The sequence below is a fragment of the Myotis nattereri genome (genome assembly GCF_964212035.1).
Source record: "Myotis nattereri genome assembly, chromosome: 2".
Classification (NCBI taxonomy): Eukaryota; Metazoa; Chordata; class Mammalia; order Chiroptera; family Vespertilionidae; genus Myotis; species Myotis nattereri.
Genome location: NC_138076.1, coordinates 9,497,926 through 9,514,375, shown reverse-complemented (window position 1 = coordinate 9,514,375; position 16,450 = coordinate 9,497,926). Strand labels below are relative to the sequence as shown.

The window sequence follows — 16,450 nt, the reverse complement described above, 5'->3', positions numbered from 1 at the left end:
CGACCTCACCGGGGCAATCCCGACCTCACCGGGGCAATCCCGACCTCACCGGGGCAGTCTCGACCTCACCAGGGCTGTCTCGATCTTTCCGGGGCATCCCGACCTCACCGGGGCCATCCCGGCCTCACTGGGGCCGTTTCGACCTCACTGGGGCAATCCTGACCTCACTAGGGCCGTCCCAATCTCACCGGGGCCATCCCGACCTCACCAGGGCCATCCCGACCTCACCAGGGCCGTCCCAGCCTCACCGGGGAAACATGAAGTTTGGCCCTCTGTCCCCTGCTGAGCGGCTCCCTGCCAGACAAAATCTCCAGGCGTTCCTGGTGGCTGAACATCCAGCACTCCTGCTCAGACCATGCCCTCCTCCAAGTGCACAGACTGCCCGTCTGCCGTCCCCCAACGCCCCACGCGAGACTGGAACCAGTGAGCATGTTTGTGCAACTGCTGATACAGCAGTTCCACAACGCCGGCCCAGCCGGGCCCAGTCCCGGCCTGCCCCAAACCCGATCGCTGTTTGTCCTATAGTTGGTAGTTTCAATGTTGTTGTGGGAGGCAGCACGCACAGGTCTCTTCCTTGCGCCGCCATCTTGGTTCTCCTGGGTCTGCTTCTTGAGTGTGTCTCCCATGGCTGCGAGCAGTTGAAGTCTGCAATTTGTTGGGTTAGGCTGCAAAAGCACAGGTGGGTCTTTTTGTGCACCTGGCACAGCTTGGATGGGGATATAAATTGATTAGGGCTGGGTCTCAGGAAGTCACCATGGCGGAGCAAATAGCACTGGCTGTGTCTCCGCGGCCCCTCGCCTCTCCGGGACACTAGGGCTTCGTGTCCCCCAGTGCCGGCGAGCAGCTGTGCGACAGAGCCTCCCTTGCTTTCTGACCACTGGAAGGCCATGCCGCCTCTCCCTGTGGGGCCTGGGGCCTCAGAGACCCGCCCAAACCAGCTCAGTGGATTTGAGAGTTTATAAAAGCACAGCCATTTCCTCTTGTGCCTCTGGCACAGCTTGGATGGGGATGTAAATTGAGTAGGGCGGGGTCTCAGGGAGTCACCAGCGTGGAGCAGATAGCAATGGCAGCGTCTCCATGCCCCTCGCCTCCCCGGGACACCAGGACTTCGCATCCCTCAGTGCCAGCGAGCAGCCACGCGTCAGAGCTTCCCTCGCTTTCCGACCGCTGCAAGGCCATGACCGCCTCTCCCTGTGGGATCTGGGGCCTCAGAGACCCGCCCCAAGCAAGCCCAGGGGATTCGAGGGTTCGTAACCGCTTCCGATTGAAAAAAAAACACGAGTCCAGTTGCAGCCCACCTGGCGTGTGACTGCGTACCTCTGTTATTCTTTTGGAATCCCTTCGGGAACCACCCGGTGGAATGTTATAGTAATCATTACGGTACTTAATGTTAGGACCTTAGAATGTAAGACTTAAAGCATGTAACCCTGTGTGGACTGTTATAGTAATTATTATAACACCTAATGTTAGATATAAGAATACTGTTTGAGACCCAAGAATGCACCGTTGTAACCCCACTAGTACTGGTAAACAACCTATCTGATGGGAACGCCCAAAGCCTGTACACACCCATAGATTAACAGGACCCTGGTGGATCCACATATGGCAGCCACTGATAACACACACACCAACGAAGACCACGTCTACAGAGGGGTATATAATCAGTCAGTCTGATCGACCCAGCAGCGCATAGCTCTCCTATCGCCAGAGCGTGTGGACCTGTGTGTGCTCATGTCTCGGTTCCCAGCACGAAACTCTGCCCAATTAACTGTCGATCAAGGAAAGAGCCAGCAGCCAACGGTGCCGTCTACCCCTTTGTGTGTATCAGCGAGCATCGCCAGGTGGATCCTTTCCAGTGTCTGAGACCCATCAGGAACTGGTAAATAAACCCGCTGTGTGCTTGCATCTAACCTGTTTGTCTGTGTGTAATTTCTCCTGCTCGGCTCAGATCTCGGTGCTGTCTCTGTGAAAGTGCCTGACCAGAAGGTATTGGCACAAGCCTCAAGTGGATGGTCCAGACCACCTGTGAATGTCCCACTTAGGAGCAGCACCTATATGGGAACCCCCCCACACCTTGACATAGGTAACGGGCCTTAAATATATAAGAAATAGAAGCCTATTTGGGACACCCAGGTATTTATCATCTAGAAATCTCTGCAGGTGATGGACTACTGAATTGATGGTCTGTTCATTGTCACAGACAACAGTGGAACATCAGTTTCTGGACCAACTACTGACCTGTCACACAAATAAAGAGATTCTTGGACTATATCTACAAGATCAAAATGTATTTCTAGCACCTCATGACTGCTCTGAATTCATTGCATGATATGCTTGTGTGTGTGTGTGTGTGTGTGTGTTTCAAGCTCTTAGCAACACTATGAATGAGTGATGTTCACAATATGTGCTCAACTGCCCTGCTCAGCCCTTGTACTAATAGACTCCTACCTACAGCTTCTTTTATGGCCTCAATCCATCTCATATTTGATCTTCCTTATTCCAGCTGCCTTCAATTTTCCCCAGCATTATTGTCTCTTCAAAATAACTCTGCCTTCTCATAATGTGCCTGAAGTAAGACAGCCTCAGTTTTGTCTTTTTTTCCCCCCTCCAGTGATGTTCAGGCTTAACTTGCCCTTGGATCCACTTGTTTGTCTTTCTGGCGGTCCTGGTTATCTGTAGAGCCTTCCTCCAACACCATACTTCAAATAAGACAATCATGTCTAAACACTATGACAAATTTTTGTTTTAAAAAAGGAAAATATTAGTATCAGGTTTCTATACAGAAATGTGATTTTTAGTACAGCCTTTATGCTCATGAAACATAAGTTGACTAAGATCAGGAAAGACAGGACTCGTGAATGTAAAGTACAATAAAAAGAAATTGCTGGTGTCTTGATTGATACCCTCAATCTAAAAGGCATCACAGCTTGCATATTTGAAATATACTACTGACTTACAACCAGAAATTATTTTATTGGCCTAGCTATCCTCCATTTTTTAATAAACAGAGTTCTGCAGTGCAGCAATATGCATTGAATATTTACTTAAGCATCAACCCCCTGAAAATCTAATTTTCTAACCAAACTGATGTAATGCAATTTTGAAGAATAGTTAGAAAACAAAGGGGATTTAGTGTGAAAGCGGTTATGTCTTTAAAGATAAAAAGTACAAAAAGGAGAATAAATTATTTTTTGTGGGTGGCATAGGTAAATCTAACATGGAAGGATAGAAGTTGCAAGGAGGTGTGTCGCTGTAGTCTTTTTGCAGCAAGTGTTCAGGAATCTGGACAAGGGCTGCGCATCAATGGATAGAGAATAGACAAGAAATATAAAATTGGAAGGCATTGGGGGAGGCAGATGGAAACCTCACCCCCTAGGGGAGTGGGCTCCCTTAATCTCTGGACCCACAGCTTTTTATTTGCTGGAAAACACATTGGCCCTTTAGGAATGCAAACAGGCATATCAAAGGGTTAAGTTTTGTAAATAGTAAAGGACCATCAGGTTTGGCAAAATGCCCTCAGCTGTTTGGCTACAGATAATACTATGCAGATCTTCAACCTTGCTTATTTAAGATGTCCATCAGCCTTCTGAGGAACTCCTGGCATTTATTATGCTGACTCCTGCTCTTAGCCTCCACATGTTCCCCTTTTTTGATTTAATAAATTTAACAAGAATGTATGCCATTTGCAGAGGTCGGGTTCTTTTAAGATTTTTAGATTTAATGGAAAAGATTGAATTCTTTCATGTCTTTTTATTTTTTATTTTTTTTAATAAATATTTTTTTAAATTGTTTTATTGCTTAAAGTATTACAAAGGGTATTACATATGTGTCCTTCCCCCCCCCCCCCCCCCGCCCTTGACAATCCCCTGGCCTCCCCTATCCCCCAGTGTCTTATGTCCATTGGTTATGCTTATATGCATGGATACAAGTCCTTCGGTTGATCTCTTACCCCACTCCCTCCTGCCCCCCAACCCTCCCCGGCCTTCCCGCTGCAGTTTGACAATCTGTTTGAGGCAGAGCTGCCTCTGTATCTATTATTGTTCATAAGTTTATAATGGTCTCTATTATCCATGAATGAGTGAGATCATGTGGTATTTTTCCTTCATTGACTGGCTTATTTCACTTAGCATAATGCTCTCCAGTTCCATCCATGCCTTTGCAAATGGTAAGAGTTCCTTCTTTTTTACAGCAGCATAGTATTCCATCGTGTAGATGTACCACAGTTTCCATTCATCTACTGATGGGCACTTAGGCTGTTTCCAGATCTTAGCTATGGTGAATTGTGCTGCTATGAACATATGGGTGCATATATCCTTTCTGATTGGTGTTTCTGGTTTCTTGGGATATATTCCTAGAAGTGGGATCACAGGGTCAAATGGGAATTCCCTTTCATGTCTTTTTAAATTGCTGCCAGGCATCAAAGGAATCAGTCTACAGGAAGCTCCTTTCTGGGCCATCAGTTCTTTGAGTCCCTTTCCCAATCACTGTCCGACAGTTTTTTATGGGTTCCCTTCTCAATCACTGTCTCCTGTGACATGACAGCAATGATATTCCAGTTCTGGATGGTGGACAAACAGTGAGCAATGGCAGTACAGGCCCAACCTTGTTTGGCTTGGTCCAGGGCAACCTGCACCAACGCACAGCTGATGACTGCTAGCATGGCAAGGCGTCTTTACCATCCCCCATCTCTGGACTGTTTCTCCCGTCTCATCAGCATGTTGCTGGGGTCCACTGCTCTCTGTGGTTGGAGTAGACTGTTCAGTTCCTCTCTCAGATCCATTGTTGCAGGAATCCACACTGGCTTGGAGGAGTTTTCTGGAAATATACAAGCATATTCTCCACCAAGGGTTAATAAAGGGATTCTTCTGTAAACTAGAGTCTGAATCTTTTTATTTTGCCAAACCATTTTCCTTTGGCTTATTCTGACACGATGTGTGTCTTGCCATCAGCATGACAAGTAAAAAAATTTTAAAGTAGAAAACTTTTAAGTAATTAAGGCTAGGTGTAATTTACTTACAGGAGATTACTCCACTATCCCACCTTTTTTGTTTTAAATAATATTAAAAGGCTTTTGGAAATCCTGCAATGCAGTCTTCATAGCTTTTAATTTGATTCTTAGTACAGAAGTATGACTGCTCTGACTTCATTGCATGATAGGCAGCTTTACTATGAGATGAACCATCAGTAAAAAATTAGTTAATGCTCCAGGAATAGGTTCCTGCCTAGTACAACTAAGTTCCCAAGAATATTCACTTATTTCAACTTGCCAATTTAAACCAGCCTGAAAAAAGGCTTATTTTCTAACTTTATTTGTCCTTGGGAGTGGACAATAAATGACACTAATTGAATTTCTGCTTTCAGTCTTTGAGTATATTCACATATGCTTTGTTTAGGGAGGCAAAAACATAAATTATTTACTTTTCTTTTTGAGGCCTAGTACATTGACTTTTAATTATAGTTTCTAAATATTTAAAGGGCATTTCCCTTTATTTCCTCCCAGGGTAATTTCTAGGCCACATTTAGAGAGTTTCTTTTTCTTTTTTTAACCTTTTTGTTCCTTTTAAACTGAGCAACTCACTTGGTTGCTTTCATTTGTGGAATATAGAGAACTACATAGACTGATGAACAGGGACAGATCCAAAGACAGAGAAACAGCGATCAGACTATCAATCCCCAGAGGGAAAGTAGGGGAAGGTGGGGGTAAGGGGAAGAGATCAAAGGACTTGTATGCATGCATATAAACCAAACCAATGGACATGGACAACAGGGGGATGAGAGCATGAGTGGGGGGAGGGGGAGGATGAGGGTTAATGGGGGCAATAAGGACACATTTGTAATACCTTAACTAATAAAAAATAAATAATAAAAAAAGACTCTTATCCACTTTTATTTAAACAGAGAAAAATCTTTTTGGAAACTTTATATTATTTCAGTGGGTTTAGAGATTTCACTAAGTAACTAAACCAAATTTAGGAAAATGTTATTCAGTTTCTCAAGGAAGTATTTCTCTCATTCGAGTCTTTCTGCTTCTCTCAATAGGGTTGGGGAGTTATCATTATAGCCATGTCATTGGGGCTTTCGGATAAGATGGGGTTTCATGGTTAAATAATACAAGAATATAAGGAACTTACATAATTTCACATATCAGTTTTCCATGAAAATCTACCTTGGCATAAATTAGCCATTCTATGTGAGCTTCGTAAAAAGCAGAGCATTATGTGCTTTTTGTGTAGCTGGAATGTACTTACTTTTAAATTGGAAACTCAAGAAAGCAACTAAGGACTCTTTAAACCCAGATAGGCGATAAAATCTTAGCAACAGATCAAATAAAGATAGCTGAATAACTGCCTGCCAGATAGAATTTCACAATAGTTCCTTAGCATTTTACATAATGACCTCTTCCAAGTTCAAATGCCCCTTAACTTTCTGTTCTATAGAATGACAACAACAAAAAATCCTGGCTTCTTTCTTCTCCAAAAGTCTCAGATGAGTTTATATGGGGCTAAGCTTCAAATTTACCTTTACTAACTAGTTTCTCACTGTCACCTTCAGTGAGTTCTCTCTTTCCCCCCATGTTTCTCTTTGGGTAAGAGTTCTGAAAGAGCCACCCGAAGTTCTAATCTTGGGTCATTTTTCATTCTTTTCCCCCTTATTATACTTTGTTTTAAATGGGTCTCAAAATTCTGTGACAGATTTTGCTCAAGTTGTTACCATGAAGAAGTACTGATTTTAAAAACTAATAGCTTAAAAAGTGACACACACACACACACACACACACACACACACACAACAAAAACAAACAAAAAACCCCACCAAATGGTCCACAAAACATTCTCCTTTCCTTCTGAAAGTTAAACCTAAATGTCCAATAGATAAAAACAGTTCTGAGCCCATTCTTCCATCCCTGATTAAGATGGGGGTGGCAAGAATTGGGGATAATATATATTGAACCTTCTGGGCTTTCTGAGCCGATGTGGTGACTGACAGCTCCAGCTGTCTTCTTGTCCACTGCTTTGATGACACCCACAATAACTGTCTGTCTCATGTCACAAACAGCAAAATAGCCCAGAGGATAATCAGAGAAACTCTGAACACACAAGGGCTTTCCAGGAATTATATCGACAGATTTATATTAGCGTCACCGGATTTCTAAAACGTTGGGTCATTTTCCAGCTTTTTCCAAGAAGGATGATCAAGCTTCTCCTTCAGATCAGCAAATTTCCAAGCGATGTGAGCTGTGTGGCAGTCCAGCACAGGTGAACAGCCAGCACTGATCTGGCCTGGGTGGTTCAGGATAATCACCTGAGCTGTGAAGCCACTGCTTCCGCTGGTGGGTCCTTTTTGCTGTCACCAGCCACACTGCCACAGCTAACATCTTTGACAGACACGTTCTTGACATTGAACCTACCTTGTCCCCAGGAAGAGCTTCACTCAAAGCTTCATGGTGCATTTCAACGGACTTCACTTCAGTTGTAACATTGACTAGAGCAAAGGTGACCACCATGCGGGCTTTCAGACACCAGTCTCCTCTGGGCCCGCAGGGACAGCACCATTTTGTCAGCGTCCTGGAGGGGCAGACACAGGGCTTGTCAGTTGGACGAGTTGGTGGCAGGATGCAATCCAGAGCTTCAAGCAGTGCAGTTCCAGTGGCAGTGCATCTTCACCGGTGACTTTTCCTCCCTTGCACCGAGACATGTTAGCACCTGGCTCCAGGATATTGTCACCATCCCAACCAGAAACCTGCACAAATGCTACTGTAGACAATTTTCTTAATGGAGGTGCTGACTTTCAAGTAACTTCCTCATATCTCTTCTGACTGCAAGACGACTCAGTGGAATACATTTTGTTAGACCAACAATCATTTGTTTCATACCCACCTAGTGCATAAGCCAGAAGGGCATGCTCATGGATCTGCCCATTCCTGGAGATACCCGCTTTGAATCACCAAACCAGCAGCAATGATCAGGACAGCACAGTCAGCCTGAGATGTGCCTGTAATCCTGTTTTTGGTGAAGTCTCTGTGTCCTGGGGCATCAAGGGTGGTCTCATAATACTTCCTGGTCTTGAATTTCCACAGGGAGAAATCAATGACGATACCATGCTCGCGTTCAGCTTTCAGTTTATCTGAGACCCAGGCATACTTTTAGGAGCCTTCCTTATCTCAGCAGCCTCCTTCTCAAAATTTTCATTGGTTCTTTTGTCAATCGCACCACATTTGTCAATCGGCCAGTAGTGGTAGGTTTGCTGGAATCTACATGTTGACAATAATGTTGATATAAGTCTTTTCCTTTCCCATTTTGGCTTCGCTTTAGTAGTGGCTGTTACAACACCTGTGTTCTGTTGCCAAACCTGTTGTGAAAAGCTTGGATCACCTTGCTACGTAGGCAGCTGGCCAACAGGAATTGGGTATTGCTCTCCTCAGAAACCATTCAGATAATGACAACATTATTATGATCAAGAAAAAATGAGATCTCAAACAGGGGAAACTTGTAATTTTATTTCTCTCCTCCTCTTCAGAATATTTTTAAAACTTATAACTCCATTTATAAACACCTAAGATCTTCTTTTGATTTTCTACAGGAGAAAGCTGCCCCCTAGTTCTTGCTCTGATGCCAGATAATTTAGTTCCTCCATGTATGTCCCTGGATCTTTTCAAGCTGCTTCCCCAGCACTGGAGCTCACAGGAAGTGAGTCTGAGTAAGTAGGTGTATGGGGCCCTTTAAGAGGAATTGCCTGGGTCTCCAGCTGCCTCCATGTTACTCAGAAACAATCTCCACTGGTTTTTATGGCCCCAAGTTATAGGGGCTTCTCTTCTTGGCACTGGAGCCCTGGGCTGAGGTATCTGGTGTGGTGTTGGGACCCCTTGCTCCTCAAGGCAGGAACTCCATGGCAATATATCACTCCCCATTAAGAAAATGCCACACGTGGGTGTTGGACCAGCCCATTCCAGGCCTCAGCGCTCCTACCCATCTCAAGGTGCTTTCCTCTTTCTCTAGTTGTAGGGCTTTTCTTCAGCCAGATTTCAAGTGGTTCTGAATATGGTTATTCTGTGCTTTAGTTGTAATTTTGATGTGGTTCTGAGAGGATGTGAGTACCATGTTTATCTACATCACTATCTTGGCCCCTCCAAGATATACTTTTTTATTGCTTGTCATGCAGCAGCTAGACATGTCATTACCTAGATTTCCATTTGTGTTTCAGTGTTCCTAGATCCAAAGAAAGCTATGAAAGTCCCATATTTTGTTGTGTTCTTTTAAATTTTTATTTAATTTAGACTTTCAATTTTTGCAAGTGGGATAAAAAAGAGTTTGGCTCCTCAGAACTAACTGTATCTGCAAAGACCTCTGAGGAGGTAGCATTATATAAAGGGAAAGTGAATCCAGAAGAGGAGGGCACCTCACAACAGCTGATGCTCCATTCACAGACTTCCCCTGTTTTCTTTTTACTCTGGGAAACTCAAATTAGCCTTGAGTTAATGCTTAAGAGTGGCCACTTGAAAGTGTGGTTAAATAAAGCGTGGACTAGCAGGCACACCAAATGTGAGTTTGACCATCTGCTAGGGCACATGGGAAATTTCAAGAAGACAAACACTTTAATTAAGAATTTCATCAAACAAGGTTTTTTCAGGTATGGTTTCAAAAATGATTATTTATGATTTATATCAAGCAATTACTACTTGAAGTGCCTTTTTCTACCAAGGGGTTTTAAAAATTGTATTAGAAAATGATTGATTTTTAAAAGATGTCTGATGTAACATTTTAGAAGATTTTACTTAATATCCATAACCAACTTGAGCGGAGATACAAAATGAAATAACTGTAATAGTTAATACTCAATAATGAGTATTTTACAAATTAAAATGATATTCAAGAGCAACACTAAAAATCAGAAGTCTTAATTTATCTCACTGACAGTTTTCACAGTTCAGTGCTTCATGGGGTTAAGTACCTTCATGAAGGTGGCCAAGACAACCTAGTCATCTATTTGCAACAGAATTTAAAAAATGGAAAACATAAGTAGAAAAATCATCTACTTTGATAGCTACAGAGAGAGACTCCAAAGATGGAAAGAAAGGAAATAACCTGGAAGAGAAGATAAAAATGAAAAAATTGGGGTGGGGAAAGGGGTCAGGTGATGACAATAAGAATATATGATGAAGAGTGAGCTAGGGGTGAAGGTGAGGGGAGAGAGGAGGGGAGTCCTAGGTTCTTCAGAACTATGAAGCGTTGAGCACTGCACACAACCCTGCTGGGGCCGTGTGCTGGGCTCTGGGGAAGATAAAGGTCAGCATTTTGATAGGAACCCTGTGAACATTGTTAAAGTAAGTACACCTCTCTCTATTTCATGTAACACCCCCCCATGACAGCAAACTAATTAGAAATTCATATTTTGTGTTCTAAAACATGCGTATTTTTCTTTTTGTAGGATGATTTTATTATACCAAATGGTATATTTCATTTTATTTGCCTCAGTTTCTGGTGGTAAGTAGAGATTTATCTTAAGTATGAACTGGAAACAGCTTGTTTCCTGAATTTCATTACAAAACAAGAGGTCATAAGCCTAGATACAGAAATCACTCCACAGTCCCATACATATGGGAAAACTTCCGCCATCCACACCAGGGAAGGGAGGAAATAAAATCATTTTATTTATTTTCCTCTTAAGGTTCCAGGGGTTTTCAAAGCAGGAAGGAAAGTGAGATGAAGGAGTTTATAGTCGTGGGAAATTATGTCTAAATGTATATTTCTAATTATATTCATTTCTATACCTATATTCATATGCAAATTCACATCACATATTTAAATTATTTTTAAGAGGAATATTAAAAAAATAACCAGATGTCTGGATTTGCCTCATTGATTAGTCAGTTTTCCATAAAGCAGTCAGTTTAATGCAAGACACATATACACACACACATCCATGCAATTTTGGACTGAAAAATATTATGCAAATATTTACACAATTAGACTTTATACAATTCAAAAATTTACTGCTATTAATTTTTCACTTCACATAATGTCCACTACATTTGTTTACAAATTACTTAACCAATATTCAGAAGGATATATCAATACAAGTAATGTTGGCCCCTATGTTTATTCGTTATTTAAGGTGAAAATTTAAGCACTTATTTTTTTTAAATGTTTTCCTTTATTTTTTTAAATTATTATTATTTTGCTCTTGTTGTTAATTCTCACCCAAGGATATTTTTTCATTGATTTTTTGGAAGAGTGGAAGAGAGAGGAAAAGACAGAGAGAGAAACATCAGTGTAAGAGAAATACATGGATTGGTTGCCTCCTGCACAAGCCTCACCAGGGCCCAGACCGGAATTGAACCCAGGACCCTTTGGTCTGCAGGCTGATGCCCTATCCGCTGAGCCAAACCAGCTAGGGCAAGCATTTATTTTTAAAGTAACATATATTACAGTTAATTTCTATTACTGTTGCTAGCATTTTATGAACATTTTTAGCATATGTGAAAAACAGCAGTCTAGGTAAAAAGATTTAAAATAAATTCTATTATAGTTAATAATTTAATTTTTCTTTGTGACAAGTTTCTTCTCAGGTTACTATATTTCCTCATTGTAAAATAATAGTGTTATTTCATTGATAAACAAATCAGCGATAACTAAATGGACATACTTTGAACAATGGACCCAACAATGCATTCTTTACATATGCATATGGAACACTCACAAAATGTGACCCCATACAAGGCTCCAAGGCAAGCCTCAACAAATTTTAAAGAATTAAAATTATGCAGAATATGTCATCCAGTCACAGTGGAATTGAGCTAAAAAAATAAAAGACAACTGAAAAATCCCCAAATGTTTAAAATTAAGGAATACCCTTTTAAATAAATATGGGTCAAAGAAGAAATTTCATTGGAAATTAGGAAATAGCTCTAGCCAGTTTGGTTCAGTGGATAGATCATCAGCCTATAGACCAAAGAGTCTCGTTTTCGTTTCTGATCAAGGGCATATACCTTGGTTGTAGGCTCCTCCCCTGAACCAGGCCTGGTCAGGGCTCATGCAGGAGGCAATTAATCGATGTGTTTGTCTCACAACAATGTTTCCGTTTGTCTTTCCCTCTCTCTTCCACTTTCCCTGAAAATCAATGGAAAAATATCCTCGCGTGAGGGATAATAATAATAATATGGTGTTTAGGCACATCAGGAGAAATTGTCATAACTCTCAGGATGGACTGTCCAACCTCCCTGTGTCCTCAATATTAATGGCACGCTTTCTTATTTCTCTTTACCTTTATTACTGTAATCATTTTGTCCTTTGCTTTTCTATTGATTATTGATATTATTTAAACTGATACTTTTCCCTAATAATTTTATTAGAAAAAAATTAAATTTTATAAGGTGATGAAAGAATACAGTGATGCCCTGTCACCACCAATACTTTTTGACATTGTGTCTTATTTATCTGTGTTGAACATATGTTTAACAATATGAAATAGTTTGAAAACATAATGCTTCACCCTCAACTATTTCAGCATATATCATCCTACACAAAATACATAAAAAAATTTAAAAAGATCCTTTTATATCATCTGAATTGTCCCCCAAAGGTAATGTATAGCTATAATTAATCAAAATCTTATCAAGATTAACAAATGTATTGGTAGTTTTGTCTCTGTAGTCAAATTTTAGAACATTCTACCCACCACTTTTGTTTCCATGTTGAACTTGAAAATTTTGTTTTTGTTGCTAATCTTCACCCGAGGGTATATTTTAAATTGATTTTTAGAGACAGTGGAAGGGAGGGGGAGAGACAGAGAGAGAGAAACATCGATATGAGAGAGACACATGTTCTGGTTGCCTCCCAATGCACCCCAATCAGTCTGGGGATCGAGCCTGCAACGAAGGTATGTGCCCTGGACAGGAATCAAGCCTGAAACCCTTCGGTCTGCAGGCCGACACTCTGTCCACTGGGCCAAACTGGTGAGGGGGACCTTGAGAATTTAATAATAAAGCTTTACTGCCAAATTAAGTGATCACCATTTTTGTGTGTTATTGCTGCATTCCCAGATAATTCCATAGCACCCTGAAGATACAAAATTCACTGTTCTGGACTCTACAACAAGAGTGGGCAATCTTTTTCTTGACAAGGCAGAAAATAAGTATTTTAGGCTTTATAGGTCCAGAGACAAAGTCACCAATATTACATAAGTGTGTATATATAATCGTTTAAAATGTAGCCATTAAAATATGGAAAGCATTCTTAGCTCGTGAGCTATACAAAAACAGGCAGCCGGCTGCGTGAACCTGCAGGCCATAGCTTGCCCACACCCTTTCCTGTTAGGAAGCAGTATTATTACATGTGATCTTTTAAATGAGGGGATGTTGGGCTGAAAACAACCAAACTCACAGTCTTGCTAAAAAAGTATTTCTTTTGGCATGAGATACAGTAGTTTACTTCCTTCTCTTTGACTTTCGGTATGCTGACATTACAGTGTGGTGACTATGGGGTGTAGGGGATGGAAGTGGAAGAGAGTGTAGAGGGGAATAAATGGTGATAGAAATAAAGGAAAAAACCCTGAGATGCATTATTTTAAAATAGAAATATCCACCCAGTAATGTTGTTATTTTTTAATAAAACAGGTTTACTTGCGTCCTGAAAGACAGCGTTACAGAAACGCTGCCAAGGGTAGACAAGACAGTAGCTATTTCTGGACATTCTTTCAAGCAATGCCCACACCACATACGTGGTAAGATGCCTTACTAGAATGAATAAATACTAGCTTTTGCCCTGGTCTGCTGGCTCAGTTGGTTCGAGTGTCATCCCGACACCAAAAGGTCGTGGGTTCAATTCCTGGTCAGGTCTCTGTCACATCGATATTTCTCTCTCTCTCTCCCTTCCTCCCTCTCTAAAGTAAAAAAAGAAACAAAAACATGCAGGTTTTTAAATAAATAAACACACACACACACACACACACACACACACATACATATATATACTAGTTATTGTGATGTATATGTATGGTCATATGATCTTATGGCTATAAAAGAAAACCATGACATATGGAAATAAAGTCTCCTAATGAAGTTCTTTCTCTGTCGAGTCAGTTAGCATGCAGGCATGTATGCCCCTTAGCCCCACCGCAGCTTACCAAAATGTATCTCATAGGACCTATCTCATGACATCAGTACTCACCATTCATTTCCCCCTCCTTCGCAGCATAAAATGTTATAGGAAAGTCCTTATTAAACATATGAATTCAAACCAAAGGCAGCAAGTGTTGAGATGTCACTTGTCTTAATAGTGATGTAGATACTTGAATAGTTTAATTAGCCAATCAACCGATCACTGGTGTTAAGGAAACAAGCAAGGCCGGGTCAGCAAATCGCAGAAAGAATTTACAAGTGTAATACTGTGTCCCTATAAGAAGGACAGTACTCTCTGTTTCCACACGAGAGTAGGAATGAAGTAGATGAAAATAAAAAGAACGTCTGAGGAAAGTGGGTGAGCGAGTTGCAAGGGTAAGTCAGGAGGGACAGTTGCTACAAGAAAGTCTCCAAGTGGCCCCAGAGTGTGAACGATAAGCATATTTTCTGCTTTTATTTCCAACCTGTGACACAGAAGTTGATGAGGGCCTGGACATGGAGGGTGTGAACTATGATAGCTCTGTCACCAAGGATGCAGAGGAGAGCCAGGGCAGATGCACAGATGACGTCTGCTGTCACTTTGTCCCCTAGGCAATGGGCAGTTTCCAAGCCCAGACCACCAGTGAGTGAGCCCATGGACATAACATTATCTGACGGGGAGCAAAAGGGGATTCCTTAAAATTAGTTTCATCCATTTGATGCCAACATTTCTTTTTAACCCATGAAATATTTCTATAATAAATATTTATAGTTTTCTTCATGCAAAGTCCCACCTTTTTAAACTGGAAATTTTGAAACAGTTAAAATTGGCCTGACTATTCCATTCCCAGCCTAAAGGATGCTATAGTCTGACCCCATATTTAAAACAAAACAAAACTACTTGTGGTTCTCCAAATAACAGTTTTCTACCAAAGACAGAATAACTAAAGCCCATGTGGAACGTGTGAACCCGCCTCATACTGGATTTTGAAATAGTCCAGGGATAAATCTATTATATAAGAACTAGAGGCCTGGTGCACAAAAATTTGTGCACTCAGGGGGGTCCCTCAGCCCGGCCTGTGCCCTCTCGCAGTCTGGGACCCCTAGGGGGATGACCACCTGCTGGCTTAGGCTCGCTTCCTCGGGGGAGTGGGCCTAAGCTGGCAGTCAGACATCCCTCTGCCAGCCCGGGAGCCCTTGGGGGATGTCCACTTGCCAGTGGGAGCAGGCCTAAGCTGCAGTCAGACATCCTTAGTGCTGCTGAGGAGGCAGGAGAGGCTCCCGCCACCACCGCTGTGCTGGCAGCTGTCAGCCTGGCTTCTGGCTGAGCAGAGCTCCCCCTATGGGAGCGCACTGACCACCAGGGGGCATCTCCTGCATTGAGCATCTTCCCCCTGGTGGTCAGTGTGTGTCATAGTGACCAGTCCTTCTCAGTCGTTCTGCTGTTAGGGTCAGTTTGCATATTACCCTGTTATTATATAGGATAGAGGCCTGGTGCATGAGGGGGGCCGGCTGGTTTGCCCTGAAGGGTGTCCCAGATCAGGGTGGGGGTCCCGCTGGGGTGCATGGCCAGCCTTGGTGAGGGGCTGAGGGCTGTTTTCAGGTGGACCCTCACCCCACGGGAGTTTGGCAAGCCTAGGTGAGGGAATGAAGGTCGTTTTCAGGCTGGCCACAGCCCCTTCATAGTGGGGGGCCCTACTGGGGTGCCTGGTCAGCCTGGGTGAGGGGCTGAGGGCTGTTTTCAGGCTGGCCATGTCCCCGGGCTGGAAGCAGGTATCTGGATTTATTTATCTTCTATAATTGAAATTTTGTAGACTTGGTCCCACTCGAAGCCTGAGCTGCCCCTGGCAACCCAAGGTTGCAGCCTCTCCTTGAGCAGAGGCCACAGCAGCTGGAAGCAGGTATCTGGGATTTATTTATCTTCTATAATTGAAACTTTGTAGCCTTCAGCTCAGGGCCAGCAGGGAAGGTGGGAAGCTTCACTTCCTCCATTGCCAGGGGCAACTCCAGCTCCGTGGCTGCCGCCATCTTAGTTGGGTAATTGGCATATTCACCCCTGATTGCTTTGTGGGCGTGGCTTGTGGGCAGCATTGCAGACAGCGCTTTGCAGGGTCTGGGCCTCCCCAGCCCTCGCCCAGTTGGAGAGGTGAAGTCCGTGAGTTCCTGCCGACATCCCAAAGGTGCACTCCTGGAAGATGGGAATAGTTATCCAGAGGCAGGAAACACTTTCTCCCCCTTTGGATATGTACCTTCCTTTCCCTTTTTTTGAAAATCTAGAGACGTGTGCCAGTTCCCTCATATCCCCCGCACACTTGCTTTTCTGACATTTAACGGGGTCTTAGTAGCCACTTGTAT

General features: G+C 42.6%; 2 protein-coding genes and 1 pseudogene across 3 annotated transcripts in view; 1 reads left to right on the top strand and 2 right to left on the bottom strand.

Annotated features, from left to right (window-relative positions):
- Positions 1-16,450, bottom strand: part of LOC308512628 (coagulation factor XI-like) — a gene marked incomplete at both ends in the record, with an annotated part of 328,656 nt that overhangs the window by 268,259 nt on the left and 43,947 nt on the right.
- On the bottom strand, positions 3,145-8,296 carry LOC308511466 (elongation factor 1-alpha 1-like; annotated as a pseudogene). Its single transcript has 2 exons — positions 6,952-8,296; positions 3,145-3,150 (listed from the first exon to the last, which is right to left on the bottom strand). The product of its transcript is annotated as an elongation factor 1-alpha 1-like (transcript).
- Positions 8,633-14,707, top strand: LOC308511455 (coagulation factor XI-like; the record flags this gene model as incomplete). The annotated part of the gene is made up of 3 exons (XM_081081493.1): positions 8,633-8,697; positions 13,613-13,719; positions 14,592-14,707. 3 exons carry the CDS (start codon positions 8,633-8,635, stop codon positions 14,705-14,707), a joined length of 288 nt encoding a protein of 95 aa, XP_080937619.1.